At 41.3% G+C, this 27,311-nt stretch overlaps 1 protein-coding gene across 6 annotated transcripts in view; it reads left to right on the top strand.

Moving 5' to 3' along the window:
* ARHGEF28 (Rho guanine nucleotide exchange factor 28) overlaps positions 1-27,311 on the top strand; it is a 326,249-nt gene that overhangs the window by 129,022 nt on the left and 169,916 nt on the right. For all 6 annotated transcript variants that reach the window (XM_043488559.1, XM_043488558.1, XM_043488553.1 and 3 more), the window contains 3 exons: positions 1,566-1,859; positions 22,055-22,238; positions 25,622-25,802. In XM_043488559.1, coding sequence (XP_043344494.1) covers positions 1,566-1,859; positions 22,055-22,238; positions 25,622-25,802 — 659 coding nt within the window. The remainder of the gene's footprint in view (positions 1-1,565; positions 1,860-22,054; positions 22,239-25,621; positions 25,803-27,311) is intronic.

Genomic DNA, 27,311 nt, shown 5'->3' with positions numbered 1-27,311 from the left:
ACACTTGTGTTGATGTTTTTGCTGCATTTGGCGTGGCCCTCTTTTCTTGGTTTTTCTCCTTTTTAATCAAGCTTCTTATGTAGAGAAAGAATAAAAATAATAACAGAAGTGCTACTCCTAACATCAACATTTTAATTTTTTTCTTAAACTTGCATGTAGGGGTGAACATTCTCCCCATTCCTTGTGTGTTAAAGAACATTTTTTTGAGTATATTGTGGCCTGCTTAGAAGGGAGCATTCATACCTTGAGTTTAACAGATTGCTTGCAGGCAAAGGATAGTTTCTGTTTCTGAATCTTAAATTTTCCTGGATATAGCTTTGCAAGGGTACCTTTCTGAAGTATGTACAACAGATTTCTATAGTATATACTAGACACATTTAGTCTGGTGGCGGGAGCTGCATTCTGTGTTTGTACCACGGGACCACTTTAAAGAGACAATGGTGAGAAAATGGCAGTAGTTCCTGCCTGGTACACCCAGGATGCTCTTGTTCCTTGAAGCCTGGCAGCATAGCTCCTGGGGAAAGGCTTTGGAGAATAAGGCAGAACAAGGATGATCTGCACCCATTCGTCGTTTGCTTGGGGGTCAGTGGTGGCTGAATGTTAACCCTTCTTCTGTCCAGCTGTGACTATCATAGTCACAGAAGTTAGATAGCAGTAATTCCTGGAAATTCTGCCAAGGACAACATAAAAACATATTGGGGAGAAGTTCATAACCTTGGTAAGATGAAGGAAGAGTGTAAGGAGGAAGGGGAAGTAGCAGGGTTAGGTGACCACCCAGTAGCAGAAGCATTAAGAACACCTGCAGAACAGAGAGGCTCTTCTCAGAGGTGGCCGTGGGGCAGTGAACATTATTTATAATGTTTCTGTGGATTAGTGTTTACCCACCCTACTCAACGTTCAAAAGGACACTGAGGAATTAGGGTAAACTTGTGTAACTTTATGGTGCTGCCTTATAAAATGATCACCTAAATAAATATATAAAAACATGTGACTCAGAAGGAAATGCCAGAACAGAAAAGGACAAAGGTCTTTAAGACAACAAACTTGAATTTGACGGTTGGGTAGCAGTACATGGTGAAGTTGTGCCAAATAGCAGTGATAGGAGTGTTAGTATTAGACGCTCAGTCATGCCTGACTCTTTGCAGCCCCATGAACTGCAGCTCACCAGGCTCCTTTGTCTATGGTATTTTTCAGGCAAGGATTCTGGAATGGTTTGCCATTTCTTTCTCCAGGGGATCTTCCCCACCCAGGGATCGAACCCGGGTCTCCTGCACTGCAAGCAGATTCTTTACTGACTGAACTACCAGGGAAGTAATGACAAGAGAACAGGCGCTAAAATGGTCAGAGCTCATAAAAGTTAGCTTGAAATTGGAGTCCCTGGAAGAAGATGGGGTCAGTGTTCATTTGGACCCACTGGCTTGGCAGTGTTTAAAGCTGTTTGGCTGCGTTTCCTGTCTGCCTTACGCTTCTGAGCGTGTGGTGTGTATGCTCGGCCTCTTGCTTTGGATACTGGGAGTGCATCTTCGGTGGCCTCTGGGTGAACTGTTCACTGTCTTGTCGTCCAGGCCACGGGCTTCAGGAGACGGTGACCGTGTCTGTGTGCCTCTGCTCGGAAGGTTACTCCCCGGTGACCATGGGCTCTGACTCCGTGACCTATGTGGACAATATGGCCTGCAGGCTGGCCCGCCTGCTGGTCACCCAGGCCGATCGCCTCACTGCCAGTAGCCACCAGACCTTGCTGACCCCGTTTGCCCTGACGGCGGGGGCATTGCCCGCTCTGGACGAGGAGCTCGTGCTGGCCCTGACTCATCTGGAGTTGCCGCTGGGGTGGACCGTCTTGGGGAATTCTTCACTGGAAGGTGAGCCCTTACCAGAAAATTCAGGTGTTTCCTCTCTATGTGAAGTTCAGAATGTGGTCTGCGATTTGTTATCTGTTTATCTGGACGGGTTTTCTTGCCTCCTTTTGACCCAAGCCTTTCCCTGGTCAAGCTGGGGTCTCTGATGTCCTGAGCCGCTCATCTCTGAGCTGGTTGAGGCCACTGTATTCCAGGAGGTGAAGAACTTTGCCTCAAGGAGGGAAAGACTGTTTCTTTGTGGCAGGTTTGGGCCATGCTTCCACTTCCCTTGGCATGTTTTCTTGCTGTAACAAGAGGATATTGGTGCCCTTTTTCAAACAGGGAGAATCACTGAGCAAGGAAGAACATGCAGCCTACTTGAGGAACACTGAGAAATGTAGCCATGCAGGAAATTAGCTAATGCATTGACATCTTCAAAAATGTCAGTGTCACTGAGAACATTCATATTTACTATATTTATATTAACTTTTGGAATTACTTCTGGACACCCCTTCTTTACTGAGAGGCTACATAGAGTCTTAATATCATTAAACAGACTCTTAAAACCGTTAGGAGCCTATGTGAACAGAGATACAGATGTATTATAAGCCTGTACCATGCATGAGACTACACTGTTCAGTAGTTGGTACTTATGGTGATTACAGATGACATTTTATTGGAAGTAGAAATATCACTCTGTATTTTATTCAACAAAACATATGCTACTGATGTTTTTTCTGTGTTCTTCCCATGCCTTTAGCTTTGTGGTTGGATAATGCTGTTTTTAAGAAATTCTGCTTCCAGATGGTTACAGGTTATAGGTTGGTTTAAATTCAGTCATGGATAGATTAAATGCACTACTCTAGGTAAAGTGAAAGTGAAAGTCACTCAGCCATGTCCAACTCTTTGTGACTCCATGGACTATATAGGAATGGGGAGCAATTTCTTTCTCCAGGGAATACTCCCAACCTGGGGATTGAACCCAGGTCTCCCGCATTGCAGGCAATTCTTTACCAGCTGGGCCACCAGGGAAGCCCAGGAACACTGAAGTGGGTAGCCTATCCCTTCTCCAGTGGATCTTCCCGACCCAGGAATCAAATCGGGGGCTCCTGCATGGCAGTGGATTCTTTACCAGCCGAGCTATGGGAAGCCACTACCCTATTTAAAAGGGATATGATTTTTTAAAGATGAATCATAAGGCCATAAGCCACAATCAGAGAAAATCTCCATATCTTATCTTTATCAGGGTTGTACTTAAACTTTCCTGGGCCCTTAAGGGTGTTCCTTATTGCTTAAGACCTTGAATTAAAGAAGTCACAAGCCTAGTTCATCACTTAGCAACGCTGGACTCCTGTGCGCTTAGTGTGGTCGCTGACCGATATGAATGAAGGGTTGGCTTCCTGGTGGAGTTGGTGGTGTCTGTTCTGCTCACCAGGATCTAGCAAAGGGCTTGGCATATAGCAGGCACTCAAAAAATGCTTGAGTGAATGGTTTATCCTGAGACTTTAAGGGGTGACACATCCTAGATATCACTTTGTAACTCTCCTGTATATAAGGAAGGGAAAAATGTTTTCTGGCTAAGTAGCTTTATTCACATGTATATACACACATATATTCATATATTCATTTATGCAAATACATATAGATACATATTCATTCAAATGTGTATATATACATTTATACATATGTGTATATATGTTTTCTAGATAAGGAGCTTCATTTTCTTAAGCCTCTTGGCTTTAAAAACAAATTTTATCAATAACATTGGAGGGTATTTTACATTTTGCAAGGCAGACTCATTTTGCCAAAACATAAAGCTTTCATAACTTCTCACTATGCTCTTATGTCACCAGGATATGTAAGTACATATTATGTATATTGTTATATTTTTTTCATGAAAAAAATTGAAGCAGTTGCTTCACATGGCGAGACATTGTATTTTATTGGAAAACATTTCTAGTGTAATAGTCATTAAGACTAAATGCCAAGCCCTGGCCCAGTTGCTTCTGGGCAAGTTATTTTTGTTCTGATGCCACAGTTTTAATTTCTAAAATGACACATGGTAGTCCCCAAACTCATTGGCTTGTTGCCATGGCTGAATTAGATAGTGTATGATGAGGCTTCTACAACAGTGTCTGAACATACTAGATTCTCAGTAAAAGTTGACTTTCATGTGTGTTTGTGAATGGATTTCCATGTATAGAGAGTAGGTTGTATGTACATATGTGAAAAAGAAATTACAGTTGGTCTGGGCAAATGAAGCTATAGGCAAAAGATAACATCTTGGTGCTGTAAACAATTCCTTGAGGTTGCTAGTAAATTTCTAGACTTTCTCTAAGAACAGTTTATAGCAGTTGAGGTAACATTGCCTGCAGCCTAGAGACTTGTAATAGAACTTCGTTACAACAGCAGTGTTCGGGGACAGTCCTTTTTCATTTTGGTCCTCTGATTAGGTAAGTTCCACACTCCTGTTTTCTAGTTTGCAGATCCTTTCTTCCACTTGATCTAGTTTACTGTTGAACTCTTGAATTTTTAAATTTCAGTTGTATTCTTCAGCTCTGTTATTTCTGTTTGGTACTTTTAAACATTTTCTTTTTTTTTGGAATTCTAACTTTGTACATGCATTACTGTCCTGACCTCATTGAGCATCTTTGTTATTTTGAACTCTCTCTCAGACAAATCACTTATTTCCATTTCATTAAGATTAGTTTTTGGAGATTTATCTTTTTTTTTTTTTTTTGGATGTCATTATTATGTTTCTTCATTTCCCTTGACTCTGTTTTGTTTTCTGTGCATCAGATAAAACAGCCACCTCTCCCAGTCTTGTCAGACTGCTCTTGTGTAGATGAGCCTAATCAATCATCCCAGCCTAAGCTCATGGTTGCCTGTTAACCCTTGTGATCGTCCAAGTTGCTGTTTTGTTCTTAATAGTTCCCAGTGGTTGAGCGTGTGCCAAGACCTGTCAATGCCCTAAAGGGGAGGATCTGTCATCACCTGGATGCAGGCTGACTAGAAGGCATGCGCTGGGAAAGTATGCAATCAAATCCCTTCCAGGGAAAGATTGGAAGATGAGTGTTTTTAGCTTGCTCTTCTGTAAAGAACCCTAGGGGGATTGTTGTAGCAAGTGGTTATGTGCACACCCATTAACAACTGCTGCTTTATCCACTACAATCCTGTGGGACTTGTGAATGCAAGCCCCATGGCCTGTCAGTGCCTGGTGATCTGGGACCTGTTGCTTGAGTCATAGCCATAAAAGCAGCTCCTTTCAGAGAGATACTGGTGACCTGGCTTTACTGCAGGAGTGGGACTGGAGCGAAGGAGTGAAGGAGTTGCCAGCTGGCCTCCTTGGGGTGCAGGGAGAATCACAGTCAGCCCCTCAGTGCATGCTACGAGAAGCCAGACCCCTGGGCAGCTGCTTATAAAATATACGGTCAGCTCTCCTCCTGGGAAGACGGGCTGTTCTTGCCTGCTCATTCTACAATGAGCCCTGGGGGGCAGCCGTGGAGCGTGCTCACGTGCCCATCTTAGAGCTGCGGCTTTCATTGCTGCGGTCCCGTGAGATTCATGAATATAAGTTGTATGAGCTTTCAGAGCTAGGTATTTTGGGGGCCCATCCCTCAGTGGGAGCCTTAGAAGTTGGAGTGTTATAGGTACAGTGAAACCCCTTGACTCCTCAGGGAAAAGTTGGGAGTTGGGTGTTCCCTTCTGACTGTATGGTGCTGTGTTGGGGGTGGGGTTAACGCCTTTCCTACCCATCTCAATGGATTTTCTCACTCACTGTGTATGTAGGAGGCACTGAGGGAGGTACTGGATTTCTCTCAGTGGGAATTGTTCTGTGTGTAGCTGTCCATTTCCATGGGTGGAGGGTGGTTCAGGAGTCTGCTGATCACATTGCTGATCCTTCTTCTTCAGTGTAGTAGAGTTATGATCCAAGATGTTTAGAATATCTTACGTGCTCAGCGCTTCTCTTTTTTTTTCTCTGTAAGCAGAGATTTGAATTTATTTTTTATCTTTCATTGATTTACTCATATTTAAGGCCATTAATTTCTCAAAAAGTGTTGAAAATAGCAATGACTTTATGTTACAGTTACAGAGAGTCTGCAGATCAAATGTGCTTTATTGTAAGAATTAGTTTCTTTTAGTTATTATAGAAATGTTAGTAGTTGATACTGTCCAGTATTTTCAGCAAAGTCAATGCAGCTTTTTTAGCGTACATGTTTTGTTAGTGTTGTTTGTCTTTGAGACAGATAAATGGCATTAGCAGAGTAAGGGGTAAACGGTGGCATGTGGCACTCTGAAGTTTAATTGTGTGTTAATGGTGGGGGCCTCATGAATGGAAAACAGGCTTCTGCCTCTAGTAACTACTTCTCCTATGACCTATCCAAAAGCTATTTGATACTGTACTGGTAACATTTATTTAAAATTCTTTGTATGTATTTATGCTTTTTAGGGGGGTACAGAGGATGCTGGGCTTCCCAGGTGGTGCTAGTGGTGAAGAACCCATCTGCCAATGCAGGAGACATCAGAGACATGGTTTCAATCCCTGGGTCGGGGAGATCCCTGGAGGAGGGCATGGCAGCACACTTCAGTCTTCTCGACTGGAGAATCCCGTGGACAGAGGAGCCTGGTGGGGTCTCAAAGAGTCAGGCATGACTGAAGTGACTTAGCACTCACTCACAGAGCATGTTAAGGAATGAGTAAAATTGATTTCTATAATGATTTTGCCATGGATGAGTCTGATGCAAGCCTTACTGTGAAGCAGGACTGTATTTCCTTGCATTTTATAATAAATCTCTCATTTTTCTCTTTTCAAGCACTAAATAAGAGTCACCAGAAAGACCCGAGAACCTATAGAAGGGCCAGAGTCTGAGTTGAGTATTGTGTCTTATAAAGCAAAGCAGAGCCTTTCCTTAGCCCTGCGTGTTACCCATCATTACTCATAATGCAACTCAGTTATTCTCCTAGGGAAGGAAATAGCCTGTGTTTTATTGAATTTGGTGCCATAAATAAAATTGGATTTCTGTCTCAAAAAATTAAACCCATTCTTTCTGAGAAATAGCTTTTGTGATTAAAGCTTCTGCAGGGTCTCAGGACCTCACATTTATAGTAAAACTTTAGTAATATAATAACCAATAAAACTTCACATTTAATTTTTTTGTTCTGGATTTTTGAATTGTTTTTTGGACAGAAATCTTTTCTCAGAGATTGGCATAATTTTGACAATTAGGTTAACTGGCTTGAAGTACTCTTGTTTTTTTTTTAAAATTCTGCTGGTGCTCAGATAACTTGAATTGCAGGCTTCCCTTTCTGCTCAAATTACTTCTTTTCACTTGTGTGTCCAGCAGCCTGACATGGCTGCGAATACCAAACTTGCCATCACCAAACTTGGCAGCAGTGATGAGGCTGCCATTTGAGTAAAGATCCCAAAGGGACTGCAGATGCCGTCTCAGAGGACTGACGGCCTTGCTCCTGGGAACATAGCTTCTCTCCTAATCTATGGAATTAGGTAGAGCTTGTCTTGGTTATGCATTTTTTTTTTCTTTTTATTTGGCTGCACCAGGACTTAGTTGCAGCACGTGGGATTTTTAGTTGTGGCATGTAGGATCTCATTCCCTGACCAGGGATTGAACCTGGGCCCCCTGCATGGGGAGCACTGAGTCTTAGCCATTCGACCACCAGGAAAGTCCCCTGTGCATTCTAATTTAAGGAAGAAAAAGCCCATTTGCTTTTAAAAAGTCATATAAAAGTCTCTCTCAAAGCATATATATATATATATATATATACATTTACAAATCAATTTGTAGCAACAATTTGCAGATTCAAGACTTTTGTTGTCAAAGTAAATTATTGTTGTAAAAAATGAGTTTAGACTTTTCTTCAGGTCTCTAGGTAAAAGTACTTAATTTGTTCAAAGATCTCTTTATAGGCAGAAATTTTTTGCTATGGATGAGAAGATCTCTTCATCAATTATACCAAAGGTGAAAACATAACAACCTGTATTTTCAGCTTCGTTGGGATATAATTGACATATATTGTTAGATATGTTTGATGTGTACACATGTTGATTTGATGCATTGATATATTGCAGGTGATTACCACTATAGCATTAACACCTCCTTCTTATCACATAATTACCATTTCTCTTTTTTTTTTTCCTGTGGTAAGAACATTTAAGAAGGGTGGCACCGCTGGGAAGACCCAGAGGGGTGGGATGGAAAGGGAGGTGGGAGGGGGGACCGAGATGGGGAACACATGTAAATCCATGGCTGATTCATGTCAATGTATGGCAAAAACCACTACAATATTGTAAAGTAATTAGCCTCCAACTGATAAAAATAAATGGAAAATGAAAAAAAAAAAAAAAAAGAAGAAGAAGGGTCGCACCATGGATTGAATCTGTAGGACATATACATTAAAACTTTTAATGAAGCAAAGAAAATATGTCAGACTGCTTTATTAAATTTAAAGAGTTAAACTTTGTCCCTACCTTTACAGCTGATTCTATAAGTGGAAGAAGTTTTCAGAGTAAGCTGATTGAGCTTTTGCAGCTGTTTTTTGCATGGCTGTCTTGGGTATAAACATAGCCAATGTATTTTGAGAGCTGGTTTCTCATTCTGTAGTTTTATGGTTGGCTGGAGAGCTGTCTCCAAAGAGAAGCAATGGATGAAATTGCTTCCCTTTGCCTTAGGGAATTTTTTGTTGTTGTTGTTGTTTTAATGATAATTCCAAAGACTATTATTTTAATGATTAATTCCAAAGATCACATCAACAGTATGTACCTTTCCTTGCAAGTGGAGTTACACCACCAGTAGAGTTATAGTAAGAAGAACAGACTTAAATCTAGAAATTAGAGAAATGGTACATTGGCTGCAGAATACATGTTCCAAGGGCTAGGCCAAGTATTGGGTTGGCCAAAAATTCGTTTGGGTATTTCCTGTAAGTTTACAAGTGAACTTTTTGGGCAACCTAATAGTATCTGTCTGTGTGAAAACAAGTCACAGTGTAATGAATGGTGACTTAAAGGAGAAATAGAAACCTCAATGTGGCCACAAGTTTAATGGTGAGGTACTGCTGTTACTAAGAAGAAGAGTGATTAGCATGATGCTCTGCCTTATTAATAGCGTCTTTATAAATCCCCTCTGTAGGAAACTGTTTGTTTTCCTCTATTTTACAACTTAATGGAGGATAAAAGGAAAAGAAACGCAGACAACCAAAAGGGCTTAGGAAGAAAGTTTATAATAGAGTAGGGGTTATTCAGCAACCATTGTTGTTTAGCTGCTCAGTCATGTCTGACTCTTTTGCAACCTCATGGACTGTAGCCCAGCAGGCTCCTTCTGTCCATGGAATTTCCCAGGCAAGAATACTGGAGTGGGTTGGAGAATACTTCTCCAGAGGGATCTTCCTGACCCAGGGATAGAACCCCCATCTCCTGCATTGGCGGGAGGGTTCTTTATCACTGTTACACGTGTCTTAATTGTTTAGTGTTCTTCTAAGGCGTTTAAGGAGAAGGAAATGGCAACCCACTACAGTATTCTTGCCTGGAAAATCCCATGGACGGTGGAACCTGGTAGGCTACAGTCCATGGGGTCGCAGAGAGTCAGACACGACTGAGCAACAGCCACAGCCACTGCCAAGGAGTTTAAAGAGCCATCATGTAATATTGCTTATCTGCAGGAAATGCTGTTAAGTGAGAATTAGCAGTTCATTACGAAAGACTCAGTGGGAACTGCCAATTTTCTGTGACACCTACATCTTGCTTCAAGCCACATACCCGGAACATTCCCTCTTTCTAGACAACAAGGGAAGGGAATTTGAGGGTCAAATTTGAGTGGTGTTTGACAGAGGGAGATATCTGTTTATCTTTCCTTGAATAGAAGAAAGAGATCTGTAATCAGTAAGAAGCAAGGCTTGTTTAACACTTGAAACAGAGCTTGTCTAGTGCTTGAATACAGTCTGCCAGCTCTAGAAATTGAAAGAAAATAAAGTGAGGCTCAGGAGCAAGGCCCTGTTGGTGGGCTCCCACCTGGGTACCAGGTTTTATTAGTAAAGGGGATGAATTAGAAGACTTGCTTGCTGTCCCACAGACTTTGTGAAATGTCAGCTTTGTCTTTCTGCCCCAAAGCTTTGTCCTGGACAGAAAGTTTGAGATAACATCAGCTGATGTCCTGCCAGTGGGCAGGAAACCTATAAAGGGCAGAGTTATCACAAAATACAAGTTTTTAGGTTTTAAAAACATTTTTTGGAAGGGTTTTAAAAGTCATGCATTTTGGGTGTTGACTAATTCTGGGATATATGTTTTTACCGGAAATCTTGACATTTTTCAAGCAGTTGTGTATACACTCAGTATTACTTTCTAGCCTTCTGGCATTTCTGATAGTACCTGGTGGAAAAGACATCTCCACACTTTCTCTTCTGACATTTAAAGCTGATATTATATTCCTTAAGTTGCTGAGGTAACACACTGGATAACCGCTAGTGGTGGAGAGAATGATCTTTAAGACAGGTCCTAGGGTAAATAGGTAAAATTGTTTCATAATACTTAGCCATGCACATGCACACAAATGTGCACCATTTGTGAAGTTTTAAAACCCTTAACCTAAAACTGGTTTCTCTGCCTTTCATCTCTCTTTTTTTTTTAGCTTGTCATTTTTAAGGAATAAATTTTTTTGGCAGTAAAGAATTTAACACAGAATTGACCTCTTAAAGAAAGGCCCTTTTCCCCCTTTGAGTCATTTGGACTTTTCCTGCAGTTGAGTCAGTCAACTCTTATTAAGCACATTTTCTGTTTAAGGCACTACATTTTAAAGAAGAAAAAGCAGCTTAAATTAAACTTCTCCTTGAAAATTAAGCTTCGTACAGGACACCTGTGGCCCTGAGACTAGAGTAGAGAATGATATATTTATTCTCACTTCTGAGAAGTAGAGAATAGGGTTCTCTTCAGGTTATTTTCTGGTCATTGTCTCCTACTCTCAAAATTTTCAAGGAGAAAACAATGTAAGTGGAAGCTTTTATTTTCAAACACCCATCCCTACTGTGCTTCCCAGTGGATTCAAGGCAGTGGAAGGTTTTGAAATTTATCTCTGGGTGGCAGTGTTTCATTCCTAGCTTTTCTCTTTTGCTGCTGCTGCTGCTAAGTCGCGTCAGTCGTGTCTGACTCTTCGTGACCCCATGGACTGTAGCCCACCAGGCTCCTCCGTCCATGGGATTCTCCAGGCAAGAGGACAGGAGTGGGGTGCCATTGTTTTCTCTGTTTTCTCTTTTGGGAACCCTTCAAATGTATGGGGCAGTTTGGGGTTGCACATGGGAGACCAAAACTGAATTTGAAAATGACTGTAGCCAAGAATTCTCTTAGTACTTATCTTGAGTAAAAAAGTTAAACTTTTTACTGTTTTCATAGATTTCTTTAATAGAATTTGAATACTGGCAACTTTTTGGCCTAGGCATTAAAGAATCTGCCTGCAATACAGGAGACCCTGGTTTGATCCCTGGGTCAGGGAGATCCACTAGAGAAGGGAATGGCTACCCACTGCAGTATTCTTGTCTGGAGGATCCCATGGGGAGAAGAGCCTGGCGGGCTACAGTCCAAGGGGGTCACAAAGACTTGGACACGACTGAGCGACTCACAGTTTCACTTTCATCTTTCCTTGTACTACTTTATTTAAAAATTAAATCACATATTGGTTAAAAACTTCCAAATGCTTGGAGCTTAAAAAGGCTGGTAGTTGAAGATGGTTGGGCGAGGCCTGGCATAGAGGGGCAGGCAGCAAGCTGGAAGTGATGGAGTAATCTTAGGAAAGTGGTCAAACCTGTGTCCTGGAGCAGCGGCCCTTTTGCTGGGCCCCAGTGAACTTTGCAAGGCCTTGTCTTTTGATTCTTTCAAATATGGGTCATGATGTGGGCACAAGTCTGTAGAGCCCTCAGATCTTCTGTCTTTCTACCCCAGGTTTTATTTCATAGTGATTCTTACAGGCCAACTTTCTCTTCCCCATACCTGTAGCTGTAGCAGCTTTTGTCTTGCAGATTTGTCATGAGAGAGTGTGTGTGCACACACACACATGTGTGTGGAGACAGACGACCTTCTGGAGAGTGGGGTGCATGCCTGAGCTCTTAGGGTTGGTGAGGCTTAGTTTCCAGCTGCTTGCTCTTCCCCACTTCAATCTGTTGATGTATTCAAGTTCTGTCTTTCTGCTCTTCTTTTCTTGGGTTTGTCTTCTTTAATTATCTTTGCCAAAGAGCCAGCTCATTGGCTCTGATTCGGGGAAAGACTGAGGGCAGGAGGAGAAGGGGGAGACAGAGGATGAGATGGTTGGATGGCATCACCAACTCAATGGACATGATTTTGAGTAAACTCTAGGAGATACTGAAGGACAGAGAAGCGTGGCATGCTGCAGTCCATGGGGTCGCAAAGAGTTGGGCAGGACTGAGTGAACAGCAACAGCAGTGGGAAGCATAATAGTTAGGAACTTGAGTTTTAGAAGTAGAAGAACCTGGGTTCAGATTCTTGATGCTCCGTTTACTACGTGAGTGAGTTTGGGCAATTGCATAATTGTGTCAAGCTTCCGTTTCTGCCCCTACCTTGTGCAGTGGTAGTCAGGAGTTGATGAGATGAAAGATAACACATGTGAATTGCACAATAAATGTTAGAGGGAAACAAGAAGTGTAAAGTCCTTGTAGTCGTTGGCACCTAGCAAGGATGAGGTAAAAGCAGATGTGGTGACTGATTTTCACTCATGCCTAACAGCTGCCATCAGGACTTCTAATTAACTTTTTCCGACCTTCCGTCCTCACTCTCATCCCAGGAAGACTTCATTTTATATATTGGTGTTTTGTTTGGGTTACCCCATTTATCTTCTCCTTCTCTCACCAGAATATCCCTTCCCAAGTATGCCCCTGTGCTGAAGGAGGGGATAAGATCTCCCAGTAAAGTTGCAGCTCATAGCCACGGAGTTGAATATTTCTCCATGCGGGCTTGGATCTGTGGCTTCCAGGGCAAGGCAGATGTGTGGCCAGTTTCCTGGTTGTGCTTAAATTCAGAATCTCAATGCAAACTTCAAAAGGTCATTTCCAAGATATGATGAGTCTATGCTTTTCCTTCTTGTCAATAATAGAATTAGATTGTGGTATATTTTCATTTGTCTTCCAAACAGAATAGGGTTCCTGGAGGGTCACTTGGAAGGGTGCCTGGGAATTCCATAGGCTCCCCTGTGGTGTGAGGGGAGAGCAGAAAAATGCCCAGTGCATCGTAGGCTGTCAACAAATATCAACTGAATGAATGAATGGTAGATGGAAATCAGAGCCTTGAAGAAATATGAACATGTAAAAAGTCTGTTGCACAGGCTGGAAAAGCAAGTATGACATAATTACTGCTAATGGCACCTGATGACCGCCTGCTGCCCAAGCCGTGGGGTTGAAGCACATTTGTCTTAATGGCACATCTGGTGTCTTACACTGATGCAATTATAGTGCCTCTTAAGCAGATAACTAGTTCCTTTAAATTATGATGTTTAATTATAACCAGAGGGAAACTGCTTTTGAATATACATAGATCTACTTAGTGAGTGTTTATTATATTTTTGTATTAAAAAGACCAGACAAATATGTATGACTGGTAAGTCCCCCAATATAGGCTTTCTTAGTTCTAGAGAACCCTGTCTCATATGTTATTTTCGTTACAGCCCCCTGACCATCTTGGATACTAGGCTGGGCAGATGAAGCAACTTAAAGTTTGAGAGTTCAGTGGTCTTTTCTGAGCTGCATCACTGTAGGTGTTCAGCTCTGGGTCTTCCAACTCTTTAATCAGATCCCTTTGCACTAGACAGTGTTGTGTCTGGAGTCTTCATATCTTGTGTCGATGCCCATATTGTACAACTCAGCCTGGGAATGTCCCCAGATTGTGAAAGCCAGAAATTGGATTGCCATTTTTTAGTTCTAAAAAGGATGTTTTAGTATTTCAGCTGATTTAGTTCTAGTTCCACAACGTAAATATAGTCAACCTCTATGAGATAGATACAAAGTCCATGAAGTGCATTCCAGGACTGTTTATCAAAATGTGAACTTTCTGAAATGATTGTGTGTGTGGTTGGTGCTTACCCAGATTTTCAGCCAGGGGTTGTTATGATCTGAGTATCTCAAATGTGTCTGATGCAGAGCAGGTGTTTTAGGAAGCTAAAACCTGCCATTATGCTTTTTTAGTCCTTCTCTACCTTTTGGCTTTGTGATCCCACCATGCCTGCCATGTTGGTATTGTGCTCCATGGGACATCGTGTTTCCACACCTTTCCCATGAGTGTGTTTATGTTTGCAGTTCCTATCCTAGACTCACTAAGCTCCGGTCTTCTGTGTGGAAGGTGGATTTGTTTATACATACACCAAAGCCCTTATTAGACTAACCAAATGGAAGATGCCATAATATGCAATCTCTCCTCCCTTTCTCATTGAGAGTCCTGAAAAATATCAGAGATTGTGTGTGGTGCTCATGCCAAATACCCTTCCCCATTCTCCATATAATTTTTGCTAATAGTTTTTTAATCTTTTTCTGCTCATTTTACAAACATCTATAAATTTTCAAATCATGATACATGATGTCGATTGATTAACCTATAATTAACTTTGTAGGTCAAATAGTTTACTTATTTCTGTTCACACTTTCCTAGAGCTGTAGTTACCAGATAGGATTTCATGGGCGAGATATTTATTTTATTGCAAACTAAAATGGGCTGGCTGTATGCTTCTGCTTTGTGTCCATGGGTCCTGGTGTATGGTAGTCATTTGATTCAATGTTTGTCTGCTCAGTGACTTAGATGCACAAATTGAAACCTCTGTGAATAGAACTTATTTTAATTGATAGGATTTATGTGAATTAAAAAATATATTTTGTTCATAAGCTTATAGGATTGAATACATTTTAGTGACTCTACTCAGGAGTTATGAAACATTGGTAAACTCTAGAAAAGAGAGCCCAGATAGCTCAGTCGGTAGCACATCAGACTTTTAATCTGAGGGTCCAGTGTTCAAGTCCCTGTTCAGGCGCCTTCTGATTTTGGGCAGAAAATCAGAAAAGAGAAGGACTTCTGAACCCTACATAATAGAAGGACTTGTTCAAAAATATTATTTGCTCCTAGATTATTGTCCCCACCACAGGTTTAATATTTTGCTTAATGTTTAAGGCTGTATCTTGGTGTAGCAGCAAGTAATGTAGGTTAAAAATAGCTTGTAAAAGTCAGAAGTATATTTTGGTCTCATTCATTGGTGAAATTTTTTAGTTAATGAGCTCTTTAAAAATTTTTTTTAATTGGAGTATAGTTGCTTTACAATGTTATGTTATTTTCTGTTCTACAGCAAAGCGAATCAGCCGTATGTATACACATATCCCCTCTTTTTTGGATTTCCTTCCCAGAGATGATCGGGAAGACAGTGGTATAAACAGGAGGCATAGATCTGGGTTTTGTTTACCAGATATTTATTTAAAGTAACAGATCTCAACCCTGGCTTTGAATGGTTGTAGGATCCCTTTGGAATCTTTAGAAGAGATAGATGCTTGAGTCTCACCCCAGAACTTTGATTGTTCTGAGGAAGGCCTTGAACACAGCTCTGTGGGGTGAATGGGGAGAGAGAGGAGGAGACCTACAGACATCACTGAACCCCAGTAATACCAGTGCCCCTCATTCCTTCCTAGCCACATTCATCTCTTTACCCTCAGAGGTGTTATTAGAGTAACCGTTATCTTATTTTTTCTCATAGTTTTACCACCATGTATTCGTATATAATATGGTTTAGTTTTCACTTTTTTAAAAACTTCATATTAATTAAAACTTATTCTGTATATTCTTTTGTGACTTCCTCCCTCAGCATTATATTTCTTAGTTTCTTCTCTATTAGTGTGCAATTCATTTTTATTGTTAGAATATTAGTGTTTTATTATACTGTAACTTTCCTGGTGGCTCAGACGGTAAAGCACCTGCCTACAATGCGGGAGATCTGGGTTCAATCCCTAGGTTGGGAAGATCTCCTGGAGAAGGAAATGGCAACCCACTCCAGTGTTCTTGCCTGGAAAACCCCATGGACGGAGGAACCTGGTAGGCTGCATACACTCCATGGGGTCGCAAAGAGTCGGACATGACAGAGCGACTTCACTTTCACTTTCACACTGTAACTTACCCTATTATGGATAGACATTAAGATCACTTCTATTTTTGATCATTTACATTTTTATGCCTGCTTCCTGGTGCATACAAAGCACAGTCCTCAGTGGGGTTTAAATGTAGGAGTGGAATCGCTTAGCCATATGATAATTGGGTCTTCAAATTTATTAGATTATGCCACTGTGTTTTCCAAAGTGGGTGTGCCAATTCACATTTCCTCTAGCAGTGCATGTGAGTTCCTAAGGGCATGATAATTTATTTTTCATTCTTCCAACCTGAATTTCCTGCTGCTACCTTAGAAGCATAGTCAGACCTCATGTAGGTGTGATCATGGCCCCGAGTTTGGAGTGAACAGTTTACAAAAGCACCCCCCTTTAGTAACAAGCAAACTGGTCACTGCTCTTGTGCCTCAGGTGCTCTGGTGTATGATCTGTGTTGCAGATCTGTTATCTGTAATCTGTGCTATATTTCATGGATCCCTGATCCCCAAAAAGCCAGGGCAAGGATGACTCTTTCTAGGACCTTGGGTCTTTGCTGTGACAGGCTCATTTGCCAGGAAGAGAAACTGAGGTGTGGCAGAGAGGGAAGGGTGGGCCTCGTGCTTCTCGCCTTGTCTGGGGCAGAGGTGCCCCCCTTTATGCCGCGATGGGGCTGTTGATTGAATGTCTCAGCCTGATGTTCCTTTTTGTGCCTGAGTGATCTTGCTTCCGGGATGTTACAGGTCACACCTTTTAATGTTTTCCATTAGAGCAATTATTAGTAATTCTGTTTTAGTTATATTAGTTCAGATAACTCTGGGCGCCAACTAAGCAGGAAAAGACAAATTTATCAGTTTAAAAAAAAAAAAACCTTCATTTTAATTAAATTCTTCGATGTCTACCAAATTGCAGAACCCTTTTCCACAGCTTGTTTTCCTGACTCCTGTTAAGTATCTGAAGCTCTGTAACAAGCAGAATTATTTATATATGTCATGATGTTTCCTATTTCAAGCTCTTTGCTTGATTCTGGGCTTTGAACACCTATATTGAGTGTGAAAGCTTGTTCTTAACACATTTTGGGCAGCTTTTTGTTTCCTTCAAACATCAGAAGCTCTTCTCTCCCCCTGCCTTCCCATTTTCCCAGGAAGCAGGTGGATTCAGAGAGAGAGAGTGGCTACAGTGAGCACTCAGCCCCCCAGGCCTGCTGTCCTTGCCCATGAGCACGGTGTGCGGGTGCGAGACACCCTGGGACCCTTTGCTGCAATGCTTACACCTGGACACACCTCTCCTTGAGCAACAACATGCAAAGAAGCTGTCTGGGACTAAAAGTAACTGGGTGGGTGTGTATTTGGGATGGTTTCTGGACAAAAGATACACAGAGACCGAAAAACCCAGCTGCCACGGTTGAAGAGCCTGGAGCAAAAGCAGAATACTGTGCCTGCCTCCTGCACGCAGCGCCACCTGAGGGGGGGCAGACCACCTAAGCCACCCGTCAGCCATCCTCTGAACTCATCCCCACCCTCACCCCGTGTAAGGAACAAGCTCTACTCCGCTCAGGGAAGGAGCAGGCAAGGGAACCTGTTGTTTATTCTCGCTCCCTTCTGCTGCAGCAGGGGCGCCAGGAAAGCCTTGCCTGAATTTCTTGTCTGACTTTTAGTCAATTTCTATTGACTGGGGGAGGCCAGGAGCTCTGGTTGGTAACAGGTGGAGCTGGAAAGGAGAGAACAGGGGGCTGGTTTAGCGGACAGGCCTGGCAGATTGCGCTGGTGGAGGACGCAGGTTCTCTCCACACTCACATCTCAGTCAGGGTGGGTACAGTGAACCACAGTCGGGTTTGAGGGTATTTTAGGGCCTTGCTCCAGGCACCACAGGGAGTACCACTTAAATGGTTGACACCACACTGCCTTCATCAGTGCTATGGTTTTAAAAGGGAGCGTGAAAATTTTAAATGTTCCCTTTTGGTCATATTTTTCTTGGAAAAAAATTGCATCCTATATAAGCATGGGCATTTCTCACCAGGTTCAGACTGAGATCTGAGACGGAGCCACCCCATCCGAGGGTGGCTGGCTGTAGCTGCGTGCTGACTGGCGCGCCGGGCAGTGTACTTGTGTGTGTGTATTTATGTGCGTGTGTTGTCACCTGATCCTAACAAGTCTCTTGCTGATTATTATTTAAGAAGGGAAAAAAGTGTCAGTGTCACCAAATGTGCCCTGTTGGGAATCAGTTAAGAGTAAGAAAGCTTACTCTCTAATTAAGTGGGTTTAAAAGTCAAAAAGTTAAACGATAAAATAAAGATCAGTTCTTTGGTAGTCTTGGAAAGATAGCAGGTATATGAAGCTTGTCTGGCGGGGGCGCACTGCTTTGTCTGTTTTCGGATGTTTCAGATCTCATTTCACTTGGAGTGGGAGGGAGGCTCTGTGCTGTGTTACAGAGACGGAGGATGGAGCACACATACAGTGAAGTCTGTGACATTTGCAATTGAACTATAAGGCTTTATGCTCATTGATCTACATGTAGAAATAGTGTAAACCAAAGAAAAATGGAAGCTAAACCGTTTTCTTTTGGACCCAGGTGCAATGGAGTATTCCCTTCTGATTGTTTCAAATTAGAGTCTTGTTGGATGCTGGCTGCAACAGCACAGGCTGCTGGAAAGGCCAGGCTGGGTTTCGGGCCTGAGGAGGGAGAGCCCCACCTCCAGTGGGCCTTAGCATCGTCTTCAAGAGGGAAGACATGGTTGGAATTTATTGAGAACTGGAAGTTTGTTTTAATGAGGGTTTTCAAATGCAGAGGAGGCGTGATGGTGGGGGGGGGGGGGGCGGGGGTGGTGGCAGGGAAGGGAGTTTGATTAGGATTAGATCAAGATCATGGTTATAGTGGTTAAATATTGGTTTTAGGGCTTAAACTGTCAATGCTTTCTAATCAAGCATTGATTTGCCTTGAAGGAAGGTCTTATGATGAATATTCAATCTTTTCCTAGGCCGGAGTCTTCCAGGACTAGTGAAGTTATGCTAATGAAGACAATGGAGAAGCAAAATCAAGTCTGTGTAGACAGTAAGCTGGGTGGAGAAATCGGTATATTTTGTGTTCAGTGTCCCAGCTGTGTGGGAGTATGTAGTTTGGCTTCATAGATTTTAGTCAAGAGGTAGTGATATCAGAGGAAGAACTGAGAATGATAGATGCTTCAAAGAGCATGTGTAGCCGTGTATTAAAAGCTGACTGTCATGGGTACTCATCAGGGAAAGAGCCATTGGTCATTTATTCATTCAACAAGCAAATATTTATAGAGCATATAACTCGCCAGGACTGTGCTAGGATTAAAGACAGATAAGGTCCTATCCTCTGGCACTTTTCCACTCCAGGGTGAGGCAGCATCCTCCGGATCTCTTTCCGATTACAAACAGTCAGTAATATTACTTAACTGGAGGGTATGTGCAACTCAGATCCTTACTTCAAACTTATTCCGACAGATCTTAAATGTTAGCATTTTCGCGTTCAGTTGTTAAGACTGCGTATGTTTTAAGGTGTGTCTTGATGTCTATGGAGTTATAAGCTTAGCTTTTCTAAATATAAACAAGTATATTCTTTTACATGCTTCCAGTGTAATGTTTATCATGGGCCAGCTGTGTTCCAGGTACTGAGTCATATTAGAAATACGGTGTACAAACTCTAATACAAATTAGATGAATTAAACATACACAAATGATTGAGATTTTTAACAGTCACTTGTCATTCAACTCAATAAATACTGAATGACTTCAGCAGGCTCCTCTGTCCTTGAGATTTTTCAGGCAAGAATACTGGAATGGATTGCCATTTCCTTCTACAGGAGATCTTCCCACCCCAGGGATTGAACCCCGGTCTCCTGGATTGCAGGAGGATTTTTTTTTTTTCTACCACTGAGCCAACTTGGAGGCTCTTTAGTTCTTCTTCGCTTTCTGTCATAAGGGTGATATCATCTGCATATCTGAGGTTATTGATATTTCTCCCAGCAATCTTGATTCCAGCTTGTGCTTCATCCAGCCCAGCATTTCTCAGGATGTACTCTGCATATAAGTTAAATAAGCAGGGTGACAATATACAGCCTTGATGTACTCCTTTCCCTATTTGGAACCAGTCTGTTGTTCCATATCCAGTTCTAACTGTTGCTTCCTGACCTGCATATAGATTTCTCAAGAGGCAGGGCAGGTGGTCTGGTATTCCCATTTCTTTCAGAATTTTCCACAGTTTGCGGTGATCCACATACTCAAAGGCTTTGGTATAGTCAATAAAGCAGAAATAGATGTTTTTCTGGAACTCTTCTGCTTTTTTGATGATCCAACGGATTTTGGCAATTTGACCTCTGGTTCCTCTGCCTTTTCTAAAACCAGCTTGAACATCTGGAAGTTCACAGTTCATGTATTGCTGAAGCCTGGCTTGGAGAATTTTGAGCATTACTTAAAAGCATTACTGCCCTTATGGCAGAAAGCAAAGAAGAACTAAAGAGCCTCTTGATGAAAGTGAAAGAGGAGAGTGAAAAAGTTGGCTTAAAGCTCGACATTCAGGAAACTAAGATCATGGCATCCCATCCCATCACTTCATGGCAAATAGATGGGGAAACAGTGAGAAACTTTATTTTTTGGGGCTCCAAAATCAGTGCAGATGGTGACTGCAGCCATGAACTTAAAAGACGCTTACTCCTTGGAAGAAAAGTTATGACCAACCTAGACAGCATATTAAAAAGCAGAGACATTACTTTGCCAACAAAAGTCTGTCTAGTCAAGGCTATGGTTTTTCCAGTAGTCATGTATGGATGAGAGAATTGGACTCTAAAGAAAGCTGAGTGCTGAAGAATTGATGCTTTTGAACTGTGGTATTGGAGAAGACTCTTGAGAGTCCCTTGGACTGCAAGGAGATCCAACCAGTCCATCCTAAAGGAGATCAGTCCTGGGTGTTCATTGGAAGGACTGATGCTGAAGCTGAAACTCCAATACTTTGGCCACCTGATGTGAAGAACTGACTCATTTGAAGAGACCCTGATGCTGGGAAAGATTGAAGGCGGGAGGAGAAGGGGATGACAGAGGATGAGATGGTTGGATGGCAGCACGGACTCAGTGGACATGAGTTTGAGTAAATTGCAGGAGTTGGTGATGGACAAGGAGGCCTGGCGTGCTGCAGTCTGTGGGGTCTCAAAGAGTCGGACACGACTGAGTGGCTGAACTGAACTGAACTGAACTGGCCACCTTGGAAGCCCATATACTATGCTAAGTGTTAGCAATAAAAACTTCCAGGGTCTCCTCAGTGTATAAGAGGACACAGTCAGGAAACAGCCATAAGACACAGTGGCAAACACCAGCAGTGAAAACCCAGACATAGACCAGGCAAGAGCCCCCATTTCAAGTGGCACGTGAAGAGGCACAGGTCAAGCTTTTTAAGGAAAGTTCTGGTGGACAGAGGAGCTGTGGGCTACAGTCCATGGTGTCACAAAGAGTTGAACACGACTGAGCACAACTGAGTACACACACACAGACACACACACACACAGAGGTACACATAGCTTTGGCAACATTGAAACAATCCCAAGAATCTAATAGATGGGTAAAAGTATCTCTGTGATGTCTGAGAGAGGCCATGGACTTAGATTCCATTTCTGCCTCAGCTGTTGAGTGGGGAGGAGCACCTCTGAGGACAAAAGGTGGAAATGAAGGCTCCCTGACACTCATGGCCCCACTAGCCTGTCCTGCCAGGGTCGGCATCTCCTTAGCAAACACCTTAGGAAGTTGATGATGTCTGTTTCCGAAAGATGGTGTTCTCCTAGTGCTTGTTTTCCCCAGATGGCTTCACTGAACATGAGTGGAAGGTGAACGTGCCCCGTGGGGGGTAAAACAGCATTGGACCAGTGATGAGCAAAGCTGGCTCCAATGCCTGCCTGGCCTGGCACAAGTCACTGACCTTTCCACGTCTGCAAAACGAGGTGTTTGGATCAGATGTTTTTGATCGTTCCTGCCAGCTCTTCCATGCTTACTGTTACTGTTCTTACTCTGACAATCTCTTGGAGAAAATATGTAAGATAAACTTTCTAAATGGAGGCACTATTAATAATGCCACATGTCTTTTCTTTTCAGTTTCCCTGCCTAGGGAGTCTCTTCTGCACCTGGCTGTGAGATGGGGCCTCACTAAGCTTTCCCAGCTCCTCCTGTGTCTCCCTGGGGGAGTCCAGGCCCTGACTTTGCCTAACGAGGAGGGTGCCACACCATTAGACTTAGCTTTACGTGGCGGACACTCCAAGCTGGTTGAAGACATCACAAAGTGAGTTTGGCTGCTTGATAGATCCTCTCTCAGTCTACTTCTATAAAATCTTCCAAGCATTATGGAAAAATTAAAGATAACCAAGCCACAAGCTAACATTTGGTTTATAGTTTACCATTAGTTTCCATGTATAAAGTATAGATATGCACATCATATATAAACAGATATAGAGTTATATTTGGTATTCATATTTCATGGGGGAGGGGAAGTCAGTAAAAGTCTCTTAAAAGGCTCCATGGTGGGGGAAGTGGCTACAGTAAGAAAAAATATGTTGGGAAACACTAGCCTAACCCTGACTTATCTTTCATTAGTTTAAGTGTCGCTTCTTCAGAGAGGCCTTCTACATTCTGATCTTTTATGATTATGATTAAAGTGTTAATTGTGACTATAATTATCATTAATTTATAATATATATCATAATTTATGACTTTATATGTAATCATCATTTATTTCATATATGTCTCCATTCTAAATCATTTGGGAACTGAGAATTATTTCCGTTTTACCTGCTGTGTTCAGCACATACATTCATTGAAAGACAGTAAGTTTTTGTTGAATCAATGAATAACAAACCCTGATACTGTGTAGCCAATGGGCTGGTTAGTAGGATCTAGAAATAATGGAAGTGAAATAATTTGTCAAATGTAAAGTCCTCTGTTTTGAGGATGATACCAACATTTTCAATGTTTGTTACTTAGAATGGTTCAGATTGGTCATTATTATTAGTATTTACTTATGATTAGAGGAATCCTATACAATGATTTCCTTGACTTAGCATGTGGAAGCATGACTTAGCATGGGAAGCAGCAATGAATATTGCTAAGTATTACATAAATATTAAATATTATCAGTGTTATTACATGGTTTGTCTTCATGGACTGGTTCTTTTCATTTGGCCCATGGAACTCATTGTAATTAATTTATGGTTGTATGCTACCCAAGTAGATGTTGAAGTCACAATTTTCTATTTTTGTTCTCACTTGGTCAAATGAACACCAACTAAGGAAAGAGCCCATCCTCATGGAATTGCCCTTGTCTTTGCTCTACCACGACCACACTTTCTTTACCTGAAAAGGGCAAGGCAGGACCACTTCCTTGACCTTGTCATTGTGGATAGTTTAGGGTTACACTGAGGACCTGGTACATCACTTCTTTGTGTTTGGCAGCTTTGTATCTTTCTATTCCCAGACCAGAAGATGATATGTATTTTAAAAGTTTACACATCCTCTGTGTCAATAAAAGCAAACAACCTGATCAAAAAATAGATTTTATAATCTATTTATAAATCAGAAGATTTAAATAGACATTTCTCCAAAGAAAACATACAGCTGTCCAAAAAAGCACATGAAAAGATGCTCAACATCTGTAATTATCAGAGAAATGCAAATAAAAAGTACAATGAGGTATCACTTCATACTGGTCAGAATGGCCATTATCAAATGTCCACAAACAATGAATGCTGGATAGGGTGTCGAGAAAAATGAACCTTCCTACGCTGTTGGTGGGAATGTAAATTGGTACAACTTCTATGGAGAACAGTGTGGAGGTTCCTTAAAAAACTGAAAACAGAGTTACCGTATGATCTCGCAATTCTATTTCTGGGCACATATCCAGAGAAAAACATAAACTAAAAAGATATATGCACCTGAGTGTTCATAGCAGCACTGTTTACAGTAGTCAAGGTATGGAAGCAACATACATATCCACTGACGGAAGAATGGACAGAGAACATATGGGGTATATGTATACATATATATGTGTGTGTATATAAATGTGTGTACACACACACACACACACACACACAATGGAATATTACTCTAACATAAAAAAGAATGAAATGATGCCTTTTGCCACAACATGGATGCATCTAGAGGTCATCATCCTAAGTGAAGTGAATCAGACAAATATCAATCATCCATATGTGGAATCTAATTTTAAATGACACAAATGAACTTACTTACAAAGCAGAAACAGATTTACAGATATTGAAAACAAATTTATGATTATCAAAGGGGAAGCGTTGTGGTGAGTGAGAGCTTGGAGTGAACATACGCATACTATTATATATAAGAGATGATCAAAGAGGACCTACTATATAGCACAGATATACTCTGTGATAACCTATAAGAGAAAATAATTAAAAAAGAATGAATATATGTATAACTGGATCACTTTGCTATATGCCTGAAACTAACACAACATTGTAAATCAGCTATATGTCAATAAAACTAAAATTAAATGTTTTCTCATCTAATAAATTCATTCATGATGGGATTAGGAGTAGACTGTAAGCTAAATTCTGATTATGTGATGGAACTTCCATTTTCTAAATTAATTACAAGACTCTTATTGCTTAGGCTGAATTATTCACTTCAGTGGCTTGCTGTTAGCAAGGGGAGTTGTTTTCTAGAAGATTCTAAAGTCCCTGCCAGTAATTATGTCAAGAGTGTGGAGAGATGCTCCAAATCTTAGAGTAAGAGTGTTCTTAATGGATCTGTCATGCCATGTGATGGAGACATTGATGTGGTTGGAACTATACTATAATTTTGCAAATATGCAAATATTCATTGGCAAAGTGATGTCATGGAAAGAGAGGAGAGAGGCATAGAGCTAGTTCTGTGAACGGAAGGACCTGGGAGCTGTGTGTGCTGTGGCAACACGCTGAGGTGGGCTGTTACCTGGGAGCACCAGCATCTCCCTCCTGACCCCTCTTTATTGACCTATAGACCATCCAGAATATTGTGACTCTAACTGAGAAGCCTACATAGAGCTAATAATAATGGACGTGCAGTTGTTTTCTGCCACAACAGAAAATAAGCTGATACTCAGAATTTAGTTTGAGGATATTGTTCCTTTGTCTATGAGTGATTTCAAGAAATCAACATGATCAAATTTACGCACGTTTTCATTTGCATGAGGAAATGATTTACAGCAGTGGACCAGTGTGTTATGAATATCTTGTTTGTAACATCCACACCTCACCATTCTCCCTAGAGATCATATCTGTTTTCCACTGTAATCACCTAATAAACCCTCAGCTGCCAGCTGATTTGTTCTACTACATGTGGTGCCATGAAGGCCAGAGGCATCTTTTCAGATTAAAAGGAGAATGAAATATTGAGGTAAAGCCCTGTGTTTACAAGTCAGTACTGTTGCATTAATTATGTAAGTCTTTTAAGTATATAATATATGTGAGCAGCTTCTCAACTGATGACTTCTCTAGGTGGGAAAACAAAAATGGCTTTATTAGGATGTGTTTATATGGTCTTCTGTACCTATTTTCAGTAGGAAGCTTTTGTGGATTGTTCGGCCAGTGGATTTGTGATAATATCAGGGCTGATGAGGGGCACTGTGATTGTGGGTTTTGACTTTTGATGTTTCAGCTTCCAGGGCAGACGTTCCCCAGGTTTCTCCCGCCTCCAGCTCAGCGAAGATGCCTCTCTGCTGTATATTCACTCATCAGAAACCCTGACCCTGACGCTTAACCACACAGCCGAACATTTGCTGGAGGCAGATATTAAACTCTTCAGAAAATACTTTTGGGATAGAGCCTTTCTCATCAAGGTTTGTGCCCTTTATTGTGGTATAAGATAATAACTCATGCTTTTTGAGAATTCAGACAGCAAACCAGTTATCTGGGGAATGGTATTTTTTTTTTGAGAGGTAGCACTTTGTTTTTTTCCCAATGGGACTTGGAGGGACATGGAATTGGAAACTGTTACACCAGTAGAATGAAGATTATTATATAATATTTTGGCAGTAATCATTTGTATAATATTGTTCCCTTTACTTTTCATGAGCCAGCATCACTGATGTTGAATTTTAATATTCTAAAGTTGGATATTTGCTATTAATTTACCGATTATATTATCATTCTTATCTAGAGCAGTTGCCTTTAGGGTTATTTTACATGAATAATACCTTCTTCTGGGATTTCTTAAGACTCAGATATAGTTAAGCCTTTGTTTCAGTGTACAACTTCTTCTTGAATGGGGCCTGGCAACTTGAGACTAGTACTTTTTCAAAGATATTCTCCCCCCTCCCACCATCACCCAAACATCAGCTTTGAGTGTTATTATAGCATGCCCACCTTAGGTTTAAAATGTTTTGTCTTCATTATTATTATTTTTTGGGTTAAATTTCAAACATTAGAAAACAGATTTATATATTTTAATTATTATTAAGCAGAATGTTCTTTTTATAAGGGCTTCAGTCAGTCTAGTTTCTAGTGCTCGCAGGTATAAAGGATTTACTCACCAGAATGTGTGACGCCCTCTGGCAACCTCCCAACCCCCAGTCTTCTCAAGCACATCCATTAATAAGCACCACCAAAAAAAAAGCACCAGTTTCATGACAGTTTAGGCTTTACAAAGTAAACAGTCAGTTTAGAAAACTGTTATCAGTTTTGACTTTTGTAAAATGTTTGCTTTATATAACCAAATGAAAGATTTAACCATAAATATTATATACAGAGCTTATAACTTACTCCATATAGGGTTTTATTAAACAATTAAAATGAAACATGCTCTTCAGAGTATAAACTACCTCTGTTTGTTGAGTTTAGGGAGTTTCTTTTTTTTTTTTAATTCATGTTCAGGTGCATCTGACTTGTCTGACCCCAGTCTGTAGCTTGCCAGGCTTCTCTGTCCATGGAATTCTCCAGGCAAGCATACTGGAGTGGGTTGCCATTTCCTCCTCCAGGCAATCTTCCCAATGCAGGGATCAAACCCACATCTCCTGTGGCTCTTGTGGCCCCTACATTGGCTGGCGGATTCTTTACCGCTGAGGTACTGGGAAAGCCCAAAAGATTTAACCGTAAATATTATATAGCAATGATTTTTGCTTTCTCCATATAGGGTTTTTTTTTTTTTTTTAAACAATTAAAAATGAAACACGCTCTTCAGAGTATGAACTACCTTTGTTTGCTGCGTTTAGGGAGTTTCAGTTCAGTTCAGTTCAGTCGCTCAGTTGTATCTGACTCTTTGCCACCCCATGAATCGCAGCACGCCAGGCCTCCCTGTCCATCATCAACTCCCGGAGTTTACTCAAACTCATGTCCATTGAGTCCGTGAT

This window comes from Cervus canadensis, chromosome 16, assembly GCF_019320065.1.
Source record: "Cervus canadensis isolate Bull #8, Minnesota chromosome 16, ASM1932006v1, whole genome shotgun sequence".
Classification (NCBI taxonomy): domain Eukaryota; kingdom Metazoa; phylum Chordata; class Mammalia; order Artiodactyla; family Cervidae; genus Cervus; species Cervus canadensis.
The sequence above is the reverse complement of the archived record's forward strand: the minus strand, read 5'-3'. Positions and strand labels throughout refer to the sequence as shown.